Source organism: Dreissena polymorpha, chromosome 14 (genome assembly GCF_020536995.1).
Source record: "Dreissena polymorpha isolate Duluth1 chromosome 14, UMN_Dpol_1.0, whole genome shotgun sequence".
Lineage (NCBI taxonomy): Eukaryota > Metazoa > Mollusca > Bivalvia > Myida > Dreissenidae > Dreissena > Dreissena polymorpha.
The window spans coordinates 56,598,270-56,618,317 of record NC_068368.1 but is presented as its reverse complement, the minus strand read 5'-3'; the positions used below and the strand labels follow the sequence as shown (position 1 = coordinate 56,618,317).

The window sequence follows — 20,048 nt, the reverse complement described above, 5'->3', positions numbered from 1 at the left end:
ATGACTCAATCTAAATGAAACTTGTTCAAAATGTTTATCTTTTCAATATGTAGGCCAATTTTGAGTCTGTTAAGTGCGTCCAAAAACAAGGTCACCAGGTCAAATCTTAAAAAACTAATTACCACTCAAGAGGCCTCATTAATGACTCAGTCTGGATGAAACTGGGTCATAATGTTGATCTTGCTTATATGTATAATGTGTTTTAATCTGGTTCAAATGTGGTCAAAAACTAGATCACCTGGTCAAGTCAACTTCAATTGATGTCCGTGAACTTAGGTGAAGACTTAAGGGCCATCATGACCCACTTTTAAAATATATATATATATATTGCAATTAGGGGTTTAAGTTTAAAATAAAGTAGAAGTGTTCACACGTTTATTCCTTTCTAAATAATTTTACAGGAGTAAATCCTAAATGACATACGATGATATATCTTTTACTGTTACCGATTTTAGTGTGAATATTTTACTGATGCAACCTTGACTGACCTCCAAAATAAAAATGAAGTTAATTTGTAGTAGGAGGCATTGATCTTAATCATATAAATTGACAACCCAGGTTGCAGTCATTTGACCATTTTGGAGCAAGCAATTACAAAAAAGCAATTTCAATCTCTGTAGTAATTAAAAAAAAAATGTCTCATGTATTTTTTTATCAGAAGTATTACATAATATGACATTGCATTTTTTCTAGGAACCAAGTGAGATAAAAAGGGATTGAAAACATGTGAGGGAAGTAATTTCAAGCGATGTTAATTTTAACATTTAATTACCTCTGTAAAACATTAATTGTTTCCAGTCTCTAGAATACAGGAAGATGGCGATGAGATCTCCAATTTGAAAAAGATGAAGCCCCATGTTCCAGGCATCGTCATTTTTGCTGACCACAATAGGCAAATGCCGTGGTCAGTGACATACCATGCAGTGGTTATGTTTGCGGACATTTCAGGTAAATCCTGACAGATGCTTGTTGTCCCCTACCGGTAAAACCGGAGGGGACTTATGATTTGCGCTCTGTCAGTCTGTCTGTCCGTCAGTCTGTCCGTCACACTTTTTTTGATCCTGCGATAACTTTAAAAGTTCTACATATTTTGTTCATGAAACTTAAAATTTGGATAGATGGCAATATGGAGATTATGCACGTTATTTCATTTTGTTCCTACGGCAATAATTATGGTTGCTATGGCAACAACAAAAAAAATAAATAAAAAAAATTGACAATGGTGGAGTTTCACCGGTAGGGGACCACATTGCTTGGCAATCTCTTGTTAACTTTCCTTTGTGTTATCACAGTCATAATGTTACACCATTTTATATTTAACTGAGAATCATTATACCCCCACAAACGAAGTTTAGGGGGGTATATAGGAGTGAACTAGTCGGTTGGTCGGTAGGTGGGTGGCTCGGTCGGTCGGTCAGTCGGTCGGTCGGTCTGGTTGTCTGTCTGTCGGTCCGTGTTAAGTGTCTGCGTTCTAATTCAAGTAGTTTTCATCCGATCTTCACCAAACTTGGTCAGAAGTTGTATCTACATGATGTCAAGGCCAAGTTCGAACATTGGCCTTGCCAGGTCAAAAACTAGGTCACGGGGTCACTTAGTGCGCTTTAAACATTCAGCACGTTGTCCGCTCTCTAATTCAAGTAGTTTTCATCCGATCTTCACCAAACTTGGTCAAGAGTTGTATCTAGATGATCTTAAGGCCAAGTTCGAACATGGGCCTTGCCTGGTGAAAAACTAAGTCACGGAGTCGCTTAGTGCGTTTTTTTTTACATTCAGCATGGTGTCCGCTCTCTAAATTAAGTAGTTTGCATCCGATCTTCACCAAACTTGGTCAGAAATTGTATCAAAATGATCTGAAGGCCAAGTTCGAACATGGGCCTTGCAGGGTCAAAAACTAGGTCACGGGGTCACTTAGTGCGTTTTTTTACATTCAGCATGGTGTCCTCTCTCTTATTCAAGTAGTTTTCATCCGATCTTCACTGAACTTGGTCAGAAGTTTAATCAAGATGATCTGAAGGCCAAGTTTGAACATGGGCCATGCCAGATAAAAAACTTGGTCACAGGGTCACTTAGTACGTTTTACACATTAAGCATGGTGTCCGCTCTCTATTTCAAGTAGTTTAAATCCGATCTTCACCACACTTGGTCAGAAGTTGTATCTAGATGATGTGTAGGTCAAGTTCGAACATGGGCCATGCCGGGTCAAAAACTAGGTCATGGGGTCACTTAGTGTGTTTTAAACCTCACCATGTTGTCCGCTCTCTAATTCAAGTAGTTTTTATCCAATCTTCACCAAAATTGGTCAGAAGTTGTATCATGATAATGTCTAGGGCAAGTTTGAATATGGGTCATGCCAGATCAAAAACAAGGTCACGGGATCACTTAGTGCGTTTAAATATCACAATGTTGTCCGCTCTCTAATTCAAGTAGTTTTCATCTAATCTTCACCAAACTTGGTCAGAAGTTGTATCTAGATGATGTCTAGGTCAAGTATGAATATGGGTCATGCCGGGTCAAAAACTAGGTCACGGGGTATCTTAGTGCGTTTATAACCTAACCATGTTGTCCGCTCTCTAATTCAAGTAGTTTTCATCCAATCCTCACCAAACTTGGTCACAAGTTTTCTCTAAATGATCTGTAGGACAAGTTTGTACATGGGCCATTCTGGGCCTAAAACTAGGTCACGGGGTCACTTAGTGCGTTTTTTAACATTCAGCATGGTTTCCGCTCTCTAATTCAAGTAGTTAATATCCGATCTTCACCAAACTTGGTCAGAAGTTTTATGGAGATGATCTTAAGGCCAAGTTAGAACATGGGCCTTTCTGGGTCAAAAACTAGGACACGGGGTCACTTAGTGCGTTTTAAAAATTGAGCATGGTGTCCGCTGTTTTTTGTGAAGATGACATGCAAAATATTATGTGTCAATGCTGCATCTGGGGGTATTCGTCACGTCTGTGACAAAGCTCTAGTTTTTATAGAAGTGATAGTCTAGCCAAAGTATGCTGATATTAATTAAAGTTTTTATGAAATTTTATTTAAACACTTCAACTATTCTTGTAAAATCTGCTAAAGCATAATGCTCACAGTTGTTATTCTGGTTTCCATGTTTTAAAATTTGAAGTGAAACCAAATAAAAGATTAGTTTTACTGTACTGTAGTGTGTGCTAAGTCATTTTTAATTATAAACTTGTACGAGTTCATGAAGATTAACTTTGATGTACATATTTTTTTTATTAAAAGATAAGTAAATAAATATGTATTACATATAATGCAGGGTTTACTGCTCTATGTGAAAAATACAGTCATATGGGGCAGTCTGGTGTTGATCAACTGACCCGGACCCTTAATGAATATCTCAGCGCTCTTGTAGAGGGAATTCTTAGATCAGATGGAGATATCCTTAAATTTGCTGGTAAGTACAGTTTGTATGTTATATATTTTAGAAATCAACATAAATAATCAATAAAATGAAAGTATATGTGTTGTTCAGGTGTTATCAATCTGTATTTAGCAAGAATAGTTTTTTTGTCAATAATGTGTGACAAAAAGTAACACTATAATTATGCCTTCCTTAGAAGAAGAGGGGGTATATTGTTTTGAACATGTTGGTTGGTCTGTCCGTCGGTCAGTCCGTTGGTCCGTCCACGAAATGGTTTCTGGATGATTACTCAAGAACTCTTAGGCATAGGACAATGAAACTTCATAGGTACATTGATCATGACTGGAAGATGACCCCTATTTATATTCAGGTCACTAGGTCAAAGGTCAAAGTCACAGTGACTAAACAGTAAAATGGTGTCCAGATAACTCAAAAATGCTTAGGCCTAGGATAAATAAACTTCATAGGTACATTGATAATGACTTTCAGAAGACCCCTATTGATTTTCAGGTCACTAGGTCAAAGGTCAAGGTCACAGTGACTCGAAATAGTAAAATGGTTTCCGGATGAAAACTCAAGAATGCCTAGGCCTAGGATCATGAAACTTCATAGGTACATTGATCATGACTGGCAGATGACCCCTATTGATTTTCAGGTTACTAGGTCAAAGGTCAAGGTCACAGTGACTCGAAACAATAAAATGGTTTCTGGATGATAACTCAAGAATGATTAGGCCTAGGATCATGAAACTTCATAGGTACATTGATCACGACTGGCAGATGACCCCTATTGATTTTCAGGTCACTAGGTCAAAGGTCAAGGTCACAGTGACTCAAAACAGTAAAATGGTTACCGGATGATAACTCAAGAACGCTTAGGCCTAGGATCATGAAACTTCAGAGGTACACTGATCATGACTGGCAAATGACCCCTATTGATTTTCAGGTCACTAGGTCAAAGGTCAAGGTCACAGTTACTAAACATAAGAATGGTTTCCAGATAAAAACTCAAGAATGCTTAGACATAGAATCATGAAATTTCATAGGTACATTGATCATGACTTGCAGATGACTCCTATTGATTTTCAGGTCACTAGGTCAAAGGTCAAGGTCACAGTGACTCAAAACAGTAAAATGGTTACCGGTTGATAACTTAAGAATGCTTAGACATAGAGTCATGAAATTTCATAGGTACATTGATCATGACTTGCAGATGACCCCTATTGATTTTCAGGTCACTAGGTCAAAGGTCAAGGTCACAGTGACTCAAAACAGTAAAATGGTTACCGGTTGATAACTTAAGAATGCTTAGGCCTAGGATCATGAAACTTCATAGGTACATTGATCATGACTTTCAGATGACCCCTATTGATTTTCAGGTCACTAGGTCAAAGGTAAAGGTCACGTTGACCTTAAGCAGTAAAATGGTTTGCGGATGATATAAACAAAAATTAACTATTGATACTTAGGTGAGAGTGATTACATGAATACTCAGCCAAAGACGGCTTACGTATTCACAAAATGGCTGCCACTACAACTGACAGCCCATTTGGGGGGCATGCGTGTTTTACAATAGCCCTTGTTATGTTAATGTTGTTTAATATTTTTTGTAAGGAACCCTTTTTGAGTTATCATTTACAGTTGTTAAAACGTGGTATGTGTACAATTTGTTTTGTTTAAGGTGATGCCATATTAGCTATATGGCGGGTCGGAAGAAAGGAAGAACTCCAAAGTGAATTTGTAAAAGTCGCAAAATGTTGCCTTGACATACAGGAGAAGTGTGGGGAGTGGGATACAGACATTGGTGTTAAACTCACTGTTAAAATAGGTAGGGGTTGTTGTTAATTTACATGAAATTAGTGGTAAAAAACAAAATTCAATTGATTCCTAACCACAGTAAAACTGCATTATGCAAAATGAAAGTAGTTTTACATTAACTGGCCACATATCTATGTTTTTTATGCCCCCTTTCGAAGAAGAGGGGGTATATTGCTTTGCTCATGTCTGTCGGTCGGTCGGTCTGTCGGTCCGTCCACCAGGTGGTTGTCAGACGATAACTCAAGAACGCTTGGGTCTAGGATCATGAAACTTCATAGGTACATTGATCATGACTCGCAGATGCCCCCCTTTGAAGAAGAGGGGGTATATTGCTTTGCTCATGTCGGTCTGTCGGTCGGTCTGTCGGTCGGTCTGTCGGTCCGTCCACCAGGTGGTTGTCAGACGATAACTCAAGAACGCTTGGGCCTAGGATCATGAAACTTCATAGGTACATTGATCATGACTCGCAGATGACCCCTATTGATTTTGAGGTCACAAGGTCAAGGTCACGGTGACCCGAAATAGTAAAATGGTTTCCGAATGATAACTCAAGAACGCTTGGGCCTAGGATCATGAAACTTGATTGGTAGATTGATCATGACTCGCAGATGACCCCTATTGATTTTCAGGTCACTAGGTCAAAGGTCAAGGTCACAGTGACCCGAAATAGTAAAATGGTTTCTGGATGATAACTCAAGAACGCTTAGGCCTAGGATCATGAAACTTGATAGGTAGATTGATCAGGACTCGCAGATGACCCCTATTGATTTTCAGGTCACTAGGTCAAAGGTCAAGGTCATGATGACCCGAAATAGTAAAATGGTTTCCGGATGATAACTCAAGAACGCTTAGGCCTAGGATCATGAAACTTGATAGATAGAATGATCATGACTGGCAGATGACCCCTATTGATTTTCAGGTCACTAGGTCAAAGGTCAAGGTCACGGTGACCCGAAATAGTAAAATGGTGTCCGGATGATAACTCAAGAATGCTTATGGCTAGGATCATGAAACTTCATAGGTACATTGATCATGACTGGCAGATGACCCCTATTGATTTTCAGGTCACTAGGTCAAATGTCAAGGTCACAGTGACAAAACACATATTCACACAATGGCTCTCACTACAACGGAGAGCCCATATGGGGGGCATGCATGTTTTACAAACAACCCCATTTTCCTAAAAGAAATTATGAAAAAATTTCTGTGAGATTCTGTTTTGGGTTACTGACCCAGGCATTTTTTTTTTAAAGTTTATAAATATGACCTATACCTGTTCAATTGGAAATTGTATTCTTAATTTCACTAAATTAAGTGATAGATTGTTTTTTTAAAGATTATTAATGAAACTGCATGTAAATAGAAGACATCTGTTTGATGTCAGGGTATTACAGTATATTATAGTAAAGCTAGAAAACAACATTTTCACATGCACTTTCTTGAGTGAAAATGTGTAAGTTTCTTTTTTTTTGGGACATTAATTAATGGTTTTACCTTGAAAGCAACCACATTTTGTTTTTATTTAAATCTTTTAAATTCTTTTTTTTCATTTTACTAACTTGTTACCAATATTTTTACCCATTATTGTCACATTGACACATAGTTAATGGATTAACAGATCCGGGCTCCATATAGGATTTCAATGAATATTTTCAATCCATTTGAAATGTTCTTTGTTTGGGGCGCTGCTGGACCTACTCAAAGGTATAACAACTATCACTGCCTGTCATCTTAACCTGAGCAGCAAGAACATTTCATGGTGGCACAAAATGGAAAAGCAGAATGTGTGTGATGTTGTTAATTTTTTGCTGACAAATAATTTAAAATTGAGAATAAAAGTGTTTTCAATATTATATTTACAAAAAACAACAACATGATTTGGTTTGTAAACCTTTTATTGGGAATTTAGGCAGTGATTTGGGAAAAATATATACTTTTTATGCCCCAGGATCGAATGATCGGGAGCATATTGTTTTTGGCCTGTCTGTCTGTCATTTTGTCCCAAAACTTGAACCTTGGTTAAAGTTTTGCGATTACTTTTGCAATAATGAAGATAGCAACTTGATATTTGGCATGCATGTGTATCTCATGGAGCTGCTTATTTGAGTGGTGAAAAGTCAAGGCCATCCTTCAAGGTGCAAGGTTAAAAAAAAAACAAATCCAAGGGAAGTAATAAGGTTTAAAGGAAGATAATTATCTGTAGGGGGCATTGTGTTTCTGACAAACACATCTCTTCTTAAATTGGGAATGAGACTTAAATTCAGGCCCCAAATGTGACAAAAGAAACGGCGGCCAGCAATTTTGAAATGAGCCCACAAGTTGCTTCAAACCAGTGAATTACTTCATTTCTCAGGCCTAGCTGCAGGTGAGATGTCAGTAACGTTCCTGGGTAACAAGGAGTTCCGTCACTATGTGGAGCTGGGCCCTGCAGTCACGGCTGTCAATGCCGCCGAGCATTTCTGCCAGTCAGGGATGGTTGTGATCTCCCCTGACACCTGGGAGTATTGTGAACAGGGCCTGTTTGAGTTGGAACCGATGGAGGATGAAAAACATATGAGGGTATTTTAAGTATATTTTAATTTTTTTTTTTGAACAAGGTTGTCATGTTTAAAAGAATTAGAGGCTCATGACAGTATAGGCAATCTGTTATTTATGTTAACAAAATACATTTGTTTTAACTTTTTACCACTCTGATAGGTAGTTTGACGCTTTTGAAGTCCCATAAAAGTTAAATTAAATTATAGATCTTTCTCACTAAATTCAAGTTTTAAAGGCTACATTTCAAACCCTACAATACTGATGAGCAGCAAACAGCATAAAACCTGAACAGACTGTGAGCTACTTGCAGGCTGTTCTGGTCACTTTGCTTCTGAGTGGGAAAGGGTAAAAAATAGGTATTTAAGAGTCATATTGTTGGTTGATTGTTTTTTTGGTCTGTCCGCATAAAAAGTTAAAAGTTTGTGAAGCTACTTCCACATTTTTTTCCACATTTCTTAGGCTTCTGAATTAAAACTTTCTATATAATATGTCATCAGCATTCACTGCATATGTGAAAAGCTCATCTTGTGGAGTGATCCACGCGTTATTGAGTTATATGCCATTAAAAAAAAAAAAAAAAGTCTTGAAACCCTTTATCAATTGCGTTCCCTCTTCTAGCGTTTAGTTGGAAGACCTAGTCACCACTTTAATATTTGGAAGTCCCAGTATTAAAGTCATGAAGTCAAATGTGTATGTTAGTATTTTACTGTGGACTAAAATTCACACTGTTCAGGCGTTTAATAATGAGTGTGTAACATGGTCAGGTATTATTCTAATTTTTTTCAAATAATGCCCTAATCTAAAATAGCCAAGCCTTAGGGATCACATGATACAGACGTATGTGTTAAATAACCTTAAAAATCTTCTCTTAGGAAACCACAAGGCCCAGAGGGTTTTCTATATATCATGAAACATTGCATAGTGGCCCTCTAGCAAGTTTTCAGAATCCCTGTTCCTGAGGTCAAAATTGCCCATCCTTTCAGGTTACTAGTTAAACTCCTAATATGAATAAAGTGGAAATTTTTCTTTTCTGAAACCACATAGCTCAGAGGTTTGGTATTAGGCATGTAATATTTTGTGGTGGTCCTCTACAAAGTTCATGCAAATCATGCGCCTCAGTGATCAAACTGGCAGCACCTTGGGGTTACTTGTTTTCCCTATAGCCTTTGCACACCTGTAACGAATTAGAACGTACACGTTTTTTCTCTCCTCAAAACCGGGTCAATTTTTACAGTGAACGACTACAACGTTATAGAACGCATACAAATTTCATTGTTTCAAAACCTGACCACTATTAAGCGTAGGAACCCTGAAACTTGTTTTCTTAACAAAATACAATTATCAATGTATGTAAATGAACTGAAACTTAATCAAAGAAAAACATTAAAATAAGACTGCAACGTTTGAATGTTCAATATACAGTCTGTTGACTATGAACTTGTCAAATAAAGTTTCGTCCATTTATGGTTAATAATTGAGAGTTAAAATCAATAAATATTTAAATGCTCAAAATTCATCTTAAAAAAGCAAATGAGTGGTATTTTGAAAACAATTATTTTCTGTCATGCTTGTGGTATAAACTTAAGAAAGTTCTGCATTTCAAATGTTTGTATGACAACGTTTAAAAAAAGATCAAATCATAGAACGGATCATGTGTAATATTGTTTATTGATCTGTATTGATTTTTTCAAAAATACGTTTTTAAACGTTACAGAGGTTTATTTGCTATTGACAAAGTTCGTAAAAATATGTTAATTTCTTCTTAGTATTCTCATGCACTTCAATTTTCAGTTGTATAAAAGCGTAAAAATACAGTAGAAACCACTATGGGGCATCCCTTTCTAAAACAAATTATAACGTACTTAAGCAGATAATTGTTTGTCGATAAACAACTGTGACGGGTAAAAAATGTATTTTAGGCCGATTTTCGTTGTGAACCATAAAATGTATTTTTAAAAATGCAAAAATCCGTTACAGTATTGAAAATTGTGAAAAACATGCATGTTTAACAACGTTGTAGGTGTTACCTTTAAAAAAAAAAAACGGTTCTGAGAAGAGAAAAATTATATACGTTTCAATACGCTACAGCGTTTCGCTGCAAAAATCGACCAGGTGCCTAAAGGATAGTATATACTAGTGAAAACTTGAAAAATCTGCTCTGCCTTTTGTCCGTCTTGTTAACAATGTCGAAACAAATTGTCATATGTCAGGTGGTGACAAGCATTCCAAAAGCAGGATAGTCTTACAGGAATCTGGATTGATGACATGTATCATAAAATTCAAAGAATAATTAATCTTCAACAAAATATAATGTTCTTTTAAGTTAAAAGGAGTTTTCATGAAAGGGTGGGGATCATGTATTATGAAGTCATAAATATAATCCAAAGTAAACATGGAGATACTTAATATGTTCCAAAGAAATGCATACATGCAAACACATACTTCTTATTTTTTAATGACATCTTGTCAATGAATTGACCAACTGGCTTGATTGGCCTTGGGTAGTAGATGACCCATATTGAAATTGGGGTCACTAGGTCAGAGGTCAAGGTCACTGTCACAATAAGTGTGAAAATTGCTCCCAATCAATAACTTGTCAACGAATGGACTGATTGGCTTGATACTTCCCATGTACATTGGCCTTGGACAGTAGATGATTCATATTGAAATTGGGGTCATTAGGTCAAAGGTCAAGGTCACTGGCACAAGAAATGGGACAAGTGTTTCCGATCAATAACTTGCAACAAATTGACCGATTGGCTTGATACTTCCCATGTTAATTGGCCTGTGACAATAGATGACCCGTATTGAAATTGGGGTCACTAGGTGAAAGGCAAGGTCACTGTCACAATAAGAGTGAAAATCTTTTCTGATTAACATGTCAACAAATTGACAGATTGGCTTGATACTTCACATGTGCTTTGGCTTTGGACAGTAGATAACCCCTATTGAAATTGGGGTCACTGGTTCAAAGCCCTGTTTGGGTAGGCATATGTCTCTGACTTCAGAACTCTTCTTATATTTGTTTAAGAACATAGCAGCTGTACATCTTGATCCTGAAGAATGTGCCCTTGTATTGATCAATGTTATGGCAAAAACATAAAATGTTCAAAGTTTTTGGAGCCAAAAACTTCTACATCTTAAACCATTGAAATGAGACCTCAACATATGTCATCACCCTTATGTGTAGATGTGCAAGTCAAAATTTCCACTCACAATGATAAATGTATTTCCAAGTTATGTGCCCTTGAAATTAGCCATTTGCATGGCTGCTATTCATGCAACAAAGTGATTCATGGGTATTCTAAGTTATGTTTGTGACAAAGATTGTTTAAGTAAGTTATTTAAAAGTCAGCTAAACTATTGGGATGTTTGGTGCATTTAATCCTGTATTAATTTGCATGTACATAAACAATTGCATGATTTGTTAATATTTGTGTTTATTGGAATTAAATAAAGGCCTGTACTGTGAGGTATGATCTATTAATATTTATTATGTGTGTATATGTATATTCAGCTGATGTCCCTTATACCAACCAAAAGGACCAGAAGTCAAAGTCTTCCAACAACTGTGCTGGTTTCAAGAAGAAGTTTTGGTAGGTTTTTACACCTAATGATTTCCATCAAAATGAGTTGTTAGATTAGGTATGTTTTTTGTGCAGCCTTCAAGAACTTTCAAATTCAGGTTTCTGCCTGTAACCTAAAAATCAAGTAGACATTTTTAATGAAAACTTCATGTATTGATATTTTATATTGCTACTTGTACTTGTGTATGCTTGCTAATTATAACAAGCATTCAGTCATTGTTGAGCATGTAGCAACCAAATGGGTTATTTGTTAAATGTAAATGCAAACATAATACATGGGAAAGATATTGTAACCCATAGATTAATTTACTACTTCAAGCAAGAAAAGCATGATTTATGCTGATTGGAAAATGTTTGCAGTATTAGAAATAACAATGTTAAATCATGCGACTTATTTTTAGCTTTCCTGAGCATGAAATGCTCAAGGTTAACTATTGTGATCACCCTATATCGGACATTGGCTGTTGTGTGATGTCTATTGTACATAATCAAATTTAAGCTCATTACTGCTCTGAAGGCCACATTTTTATGCCCTTGAAGGAGTGCATATAGGGATCGCACTGTCTGTCTGTCTGTCTTTCCGTCCGTCTGTCCGTCACACTTTGCGTTTAGGTTTCAAAAAATGCTCATAACTTCCATGTCGCTTCAGATGTAACCTTCATATTTGGTATGCATGTGTATATGGACAAGGCACACCATGCGCACACACATTTTGACCCGTTTGACCTTGACCTTGAACTAAGGGTCCACAGTTAGGTTTTGAAATCTGCGTTTAGGTTTTAAAAAATGCTCATAACTTTTATAAAGTGTTTTTTGGGAGCATATGTCATCCTATGGAGACAGCTCTTGTTCATCCAAACTTGATGAAATTTGATCAGAATGTTTATTTGGACACTAACTAACTGGAGTTTGAATCTGGGTCATGTGCGTTCAAAAACTAGGCAACCTATTAGAACCCAATCTTAGAAAAACCTTGTTACCACTCTATTTGTCACATTTATTACTCAATTTTAATAAAATTTGGTCAGAATATTTATTTTGACAATATCTTGGCACAGTTTGAAATCAGGTCATATGTGGATTTAGAGACTAGGTCATCAGGTAATATCTTAGAAACCTTGATACCACTGAAGAGGCCACATTAATGACTAAATCTTTGTGAAATTTGTTCTGAATGCTTATCTTTACAATATTAAACCTGGGTCATGTGTGTTCAAAAATGAGGTCACCAGGTCAAATCTAAGGGAACTATTTGTTACCTCCCTAGGGGAAACATTTATGGCCCTTGATGAAACTTGTTTATCTTGGCAATATGAAGGCTTTGTTTGAATGTGGGTCAAGTGGGGTCAAAACCTTTATCACCAGGCCTAATCTTTTACTATTAGTGTTAGTGACCTCAGGTGAGCGCATAAGAGCCATGATGGCACTCTTGTTTGGGGTGAGGTTAAATCCATGCGACGAAGAATCCATTCAAAATATTTCAATGGGCAGGGAAATATTGCATCTGTGTCAAAATCATTGGGTAAGTAGATATATTCAATACGTAAATGGGAACACAGTATAATGTTTAGTTCATGACATAATCAAACATTATCTATGCATTCAGAAAGAAGAATGTCCGATGAAAAGCCACCAGAGTTCCCAGCCAAAGGAAGTCTAGATTTGGCCAGTCCTTCAAAAACCAAAGACTCAGACTCGTCTGATTTTGATAAACCTGTATCTGGGCTCAAGACTGCAGTTGAAAATAAATTCAAGATTGGATCAAGATTTGGAAAGCGTTAGTATTTTATTTTGTACTTTTAGCTCATCAGCACCCGAATTCACCAACTGATTTCAGTCTAAAATTGAACAATATTCTTATAACTGTAATATTCTAAAACCTATTGAAAGTCAAGTCTAGCATGGCACTTAGCACCCATAATTGTATTATACTTTGCTATGAACTATGTATGAATGATATAAAAGTAAGCACACTGTTAAGCTGTATATAGGCAAAATCTGAGGTTATTTTTTAAATGAGTCTAATACTATGCTTTATTCTTAAGTCTAAGAATTGGTTAGTATATATTTGCCCTGAGCATAATATGCACATAGAGAGCTTTTGTTTTTCCTTTTTGTTTGTCACTGTTTGACGTCTTCTTTCAACATTAATCTTGATAAGGTCTCATTTATCACCAAATTGTCACAAAACATATAACAATTGTCCAAATGACATCTAGTATTATTAAACGGAAGGTTCATATCATAATTTATTTTTAACATTGTTTTTTACTTTAATGAGTTTATTTTTATGGCAAATGATTGTTCTCCTTGTGTTGGGTCTCTCTGTCAGCCCATGTCCAGCGATTTTTTACCTTCTTTATAAAGTACTGGAAAATGGCACTTTTCCTGAATAGCGAAAAACCTAATTGTCCAGAAATTGAAGGTTTCCTTTTTTTATTTTTTATTTCTAAATTAAATGCAACATTTATTTAATTTCCCTATGCAGCTCTATGGCTTGAACCTAAGCCTTCATGACGCAATTTTTCCCAATTTCAGTTTATTCTTGCTCATTTCTAACGATTGTGCTTGTACCGGTACTTTTCACCAATTGGGCAAAAGAAATGGCTGTGGTCAATCACCAAAAAAGTGAAGTTTGCAATATAAGATACAGTAGCAAACATTTAACTGAACAACGTAAATCACTTTATTGATAAACAACATCGCTCCAAAGTGGCTTGTAACCAAGAGTGATCCTGACACACATGAAAACCCTCTGTTAATGCCGTAACTTTAATAAGCATCTGAATTACAAACTGTCCCCATGTAGAGTATATAGCCACAGAGCAATACTTACCATATAGCTGCTAATAATTCTAATGTTTATGTTTAACCCTTTACCCCTTATACACATTTTGACGCATTTGATGTCCTTTACAAAAATCTAATTAAATTCAAGTTCTTTCTTAATATATTGAAGTTTGAAAGGCTTCGTTTCCAACCCTAAGATAATGAGGACTAGCAAACAGCATAAAACCTGAACAGACTGCCAGTTACTCACAGGCTGTTCTGGTTTAATGCTGGTTGCAAAAGCCATTTTCACTTTGCTTCTGGGTGGGAAAGGGTTAACTGTTTCTTTGTTAATGAGAACATTTTAACTGAAGGATACCTAATTTTGTGTTCTCTTCTTTACAGTGTTTTTTTTGCAACCAATATACACATTCCTTACAAGCTTTCCATGCAGACAATGTTGTGTTATATGCCTGCTAATTTTCATGTCAGAACAAGCCATTCATATAAAGCACATATTCAATTATTTTATTTTTAGGTTAGAGACAGTGTTTATGTCACATGAACATTTAGACTGGGGTTTGGATTTTTATTTAATGTATAGCTATGATAAATGCAATTTGAAATTCATTATACCAAACTATGGACTATTAAAAAAAACAAAAAAACACCAATACATTAAAGGGGCCTTTTCATAGATTTTGGCATTTTTTTAACTTATTCATTAAATGCTTTATATTGATAAATGTAAACATTGGATCGTAAAAGCTTCAGTAAAAAATCAAGAATAAAATTAAAAAAAGGAAAAGAACATTGCCCGGAGCAGGTTTCGAACCAGTGACCCCTGGAGTACTGCCAGAGACCTGAAGTAAAAACGCTTTAGCCTACTGAGCTATTCCGCCGAGTACACATTCTTGGCGTATTTCATACCTTATATAAGCAATCTTCGTAGTTTCACAAAATTTAACGACAAAAACAGAACTCTCCAAATTATTCAATCGTTTCGCGTTGCAACGCTTTATAATTTTTAGGTTTTAAAATCGTCAAAAGATGCATATAATGGCTATATTAGACCATGGTAAATGTTCAGTATTACTGTTTCCTCACAAATATCATAACTAAAACGAAAATTTGCGAATGTGAAACAACTTTTTTCAATTTTGTCAATCTACCAAAGCGTGAAAAGATCCCTTTAATATACTTTACCATAAAATTACATGAACCACAATGACAATTTGCTTTTGTTACAATGACGTTTCCAGATAAAAAAATAAACTACTATATCCATGTATATGAATAACAAAATTACAATATTAATGTGTAAATATTGTATGCACAGACTTAATTTATTATTAATGTTCCGTTTGGGCGTGATCAATTATCAAATATATGAAAAAGTTATTATTAAACATCGTTTTTTTTATCTAAATAGTTGTTTCGGTTACAAAATTAAAGCCACACACCTTGAAATGAAAGTAAAATTAAGTATAAATCAGAAACATATTTTATCTATGCCAAATAGAATATATCTTGTTGTAACAAGGTAGAAATCCGTCTTTTTGCGCTTTCAAACTTAAAAATAATCGCGTTTGTTGAAATGGACGTATACGTCTAGAAAGCGGTACCGCTTGAAAAATTACTTGCTAACTAGGCATTATATTTAATTTAATCTATGCCAATTAGAATATATCTAGTGGTTACAAGGTAGAAATCCCTCTTTTTGGGCTTTAAAACTCAAAGTAATCGCGTTTGTCGATATGGAGGTATACGTATAGAAATTCTACTTTCGGTTTCAACATTTAAGAAAATAGTAAATAACTTGCTAACTAAATATAGATTTAATTTTATCTATGCTTATTATGCCCCCCTTCGAAGAAGAGGGGGTATATTGCTTTGCACATGTCGGTCGGTCTGTCGGTCGGTTTGTCGGTCCGTCCACCAGGTGGTTTCTGGATGATAACTCAAGAACGCTTGGGCCTAGGATCATGAAACTTCATAGGTACATTGATCATGACTTGCAGATGACCCCTATTTATTTTTAGGTCACTAGGTCAAAGGTCAAGGTCACTGTGACCTGAAATAGTAAAATGTTTTCCGGATAATAATTTAAGAACGCTTATGCCTAGGATCATGAAACTTGATAGGTAGATTGATCATGACTAGCAGATGACCCCTATTGATTTTCAGGTCACTAGGTCAAAGGTCAAGGTCACAGTGACCCGAAATAGTAAAATGGTTTCCAGATGATAATTCAAGAACACTTATGCCTAGGATCATGAAACTTGATAGGTAGATTGATTTTGACTAGCAGATGACCCCTATTGATTTTCAGGTCACTAGGTCAAAGGTCAAGGTCACGGTGACACGAAATAGTAAAATGGTTTCCAGATGATAACTCAAGAACGCTTATGCCTAGGATCATGAAACCTGATAGGTACATTGATCATGACTTGCAGATGACCCCTATTGATTTTGAGGTCACTAGATCAAAGGTCAAGGTCACGGTGACCCGAAATAGTAAAATGGTTTCCGGATGATAACTCAAGAACGCTTTTGCCTAGGATCATGAAACTTCATAGGTACATTGATCATGACTGGCAGATGATCCCTATTGATTTTCAGGTCACTAGGTCAAAGGTCAAGGTCACATAAACCCGAAATAGTAAAATGGTTTCCTGATGATAACTCAAGAAAGCTTATGGCTAGGATCATGAAACTTCATAGGTACATTGATCGTGACTCGCAGATGACCCCTATTGATTTTCAGGTCACTAGGTCAAAGGTCAAGGTCACAGTGACAAAAAACATATTTACAAAATGGCTGTTACTACAACTGAGAGCCCATATGGGGGGCTTGCATGTTTTACAAACAGCCCTTGTTAAAATATATATGGTGTGTACAAGGTAGAAATCCGTCTTTTTGCGCTTTCAAACTTAAAAATAATCGCGTTTGTTGAAATGGACGTATACGTCTAGAAAGCGGTACCGCTTGAAAAATTACTTGCTAACTAGGCATTATATTTAATTTAATCTATGCCAATTAGAATATATCTAGTGGTTACAAGGTAGAAATCCCTCTTTTTGGGCTTTAAAACTCAAAGTAATCGCGTTTGTCGATATGGAGGTATACGTATAGAAATTCTACTTTCGGTTTCAACATTTAAGAAAATAGTAAATAACTTGCTAACTAAATATAGATTTAATTTTATCTATGCTTATTATGCCCCCCTTCGAAGAAGAGGGGGTATATTGCTTTGCACATGTCGGTCGGTTTGTCAGTCCGTCCACCAGGTGGTTTCTGGATGATAACTCAAGAACGCTTGGGCCTAGGATCATGAAACTTCATAGGTACATTGATCATGACTTGCAGATGACCCCTATTTATTTTTAGGTCACTAGGTCAAAGGTCAAGGTCACTGTGACCTGAAATAGTAAAATGTTTTCCGGATAATAATTTAAGAACGCTTATGCCTAGGATCATGAAACTTGATAGGTAGATTGATCATGACTAGCAGATGACCCCTATTGATTTTCAGGTCACTAGGTCAAAGGTCAAGGTCACAGTGACCCGAAATAGTAAAATGGTTTCCAGATGATAATTCAAGAACGCTTATGCCTAGGATCATGAAACTTGATAGGTAGATTGATCATGACTAGCAGATGACCCCTATTGATTTTCAGGTCACTAGGTCAAAGGTCAAGGTCACGGTGACACGAAATAGTAAAATGGTTTCCAGATGATAACTCAAGAACGCTTATGCCTAGGATCATGAAACTTGATAGGTACATTGATCATGACTTGCAGATGACCCCTATTGATTTTGAGGTCACTAGATCAAAGGTCAAGGTCACGGTGACCCGAAATAGTAAAATGGTTTCCGGATGATAACTCAAGAACGCTTTTGCCTAGGATCAGGAAACTTCATAGGTACATTGATCATGACTGGCAGATGATCCCTATTGATTTTCAGGTCACTAGGTCAAAGGTCAAGGTCACAGTGACCCGAAATAGTAAAATGGTTTCCTGATGATAACTCAAGAAAGCTTATGGCTAGGATCATGAAACTTCATAGGTACATTGATCGTGACTCGCAGATGACCCCTATTGATTTTCAGGTCACTAGGTCAAAGGTCAAGGTCACAGTGACAAAAAACATATTTACAAAATGGCTGTTACTACAACTGAGAGCCCATATGGGGGGCTTGCATGTTTTGCAAACAGCCCTTGTTAAAATATATATGGTGTGTACAAGGTAGAAATCCGTCTTTTTGCGCTTTCAAACTTAAAAATAATCGCGTTTGTGGAAATGGACTTATACGTATAGAAATCATGTTTTACAAACAGCCCTTGTTAAAATATATATGGTGTGTACAAGGTAGAAATCCGTCTTTTTGCGCTTTAAAACTTAAAAATAATCGCGTTTGTGGAAATGGACTTATACATATAGAAATCCAACTTTTGGTTTTAAAATAAAAAAATTACTTGCTAACTAGGCTATATATTTAATGCCAATTTTGCACACTTTCAAATTACATCTATATGTATTGATTAACATTTATTTCACTTCAGGGTGTGTGGCTTTAAATATAATTTGTTTGATTAGTATTTGCCATATTCTTGTGTTACAGTCAGAAAAATTGTAACAGCAGTGACTGAAATGAAACTAGATGTTGCCCTGCGACTCTACATTTTGTCACCAGTGTTGAAAAAGGTCAGTGCATAAGAAAGAGCTACCAAAAGATTTTGCTTACAATTTTTGGGGTAATAAAGTATGTCTTATTTTCAAGAAATTATGGTAAAATCTTGAAATTAAGAAAAATGAAAGTGTGTCATAAGAAGTGCCTTAAAGTGTACATTTTATTGGTTGCCAGCCTCTGTAGGAAGATAGAGGGGCAAAACATATGTACTAACGGCTCTTGTTATTTTGTATAGCTAGATGACAATCAGCCCCTGGAATATCTCTCTGAAATGAGGCAGGTGTCCATCGTGTTCATGAATCTGGTGCTGTCGGAGGGTATAGACACTGCCAGCACTCTTCAGACCATCTTTGAATTGGTGTACTCCAGAACCAAGGCAATGAATGGTAGGCATAGTCAGGAATGTTAATGTTTACTTTAAGTTATGCTTTCTACTGTTGTAAACTTAGAAAGCACATTTCATTAATGTGGTGAGCTATTGCTGTGTGTCGTGTGTTGTGCTTTGTCAACATTGAGCTCATTAAACCTCTAGAGTAAACTTTATAAGAATGTTTATCCTCACCATATGCCAAGTTGTAATCTGGGTCAAATGTGTTAAAAAAATATTTCACAAGGTTTAGAAATAACTTGTCGTCACCATAGAGGCCACATATATGACTCAATCTTGATGAAACAATATCTAGGATGAGTTTTAATCTGGGTCACCTGTGTCTAAAAACAAGGTGTTCAGATCAATTTTTTGCAAAAAAAAAGGTTGCTTGATTACACATCTTGAAAATGGTAAGAATGTTTATCTTACAATATATGAGCACTGTTTGAGTCTGGGTCATGTGTGTTGTTTAAATCATGTTTGTATGCATCCAAAAGTTACCAGTTCAAATCTTTTAAAAACCTTGTTACCACTCTAGTGAATCTAAAGACAAGGTGACCAGCTCAAATCTTCAAAAACCTTTTTACTACCTTAGAGGACACATTTATAACTACCTTGATGAAACTTGGTAAGAATGTTAACCTATTAATGCCTACGTCTAGAAAAAAAGGCCTTGGCAAACAGCGTAGACCCAGATGAGACGCCACATGATGCGGCGTCTCATCAGGGTCTGCGCTGTTTGCTTAAAGGAATTTCTGTAAGAAATATTCTAAATATAGAAATAAATATACAAGATAGCCCTAATTTTGGAAATAAATTGATCCAATTTAGAAGGATGGGAAAGTCAACTAGGCATAAATGGGTTAATCTTGACAATATCCAGGCCAAAATTT

At 36.2% G+C, this 20,048-nt stretch overlaps 1 protein-coding gene across 2 annotated transcripts in view; it reads left to right on the top strand.

The window, feature by feature from the left end:
- LOC127856920 (adenylate cyclase type 10-like) overlaps positions 1 to 20,048 on the top strand; it is a 107,896-nt gene that overhangs the window by 9,280 nt on the left and 78,568 nt on the right. For both annotated transcript variants that reach the window (XM_052393116.1, XM_052393117.1), the window contains exons 2-9: positions 799 to 948; positions 3,272 to 3,409; positions 5,057 to 5,203; positions 7,547 to 7,752; positions 11,249 to 11,327; positions 12,925 to 13,095; positions 18,717 to 18,799; positions 19,021 to 19,171. In XM_052393116.1, the coding sequence (XP_052249076.1) occupies positions 799 to 948; positions 3,272 to 3,409; positions 5,057 to 5,203; positions 7,547 to 7,752; positions 11,249 to 11,327; positions 12,925 to 13,095; positions 18,717 to 18,799; positions 19,021 to 19,171 (1,125 nt within the window). The remainder of the gene's footprint in view (positions 1 to 798; positions 949 to 3,271; positions 3,410 to 5,056; positions 5,204 to 7,546; positions 7,753 to 11,248; positions 11,328 to 12,924; positions 13,096 to 18,716; positions 18,800 to 19,020; positions 19,172 to 20,048) is intronic.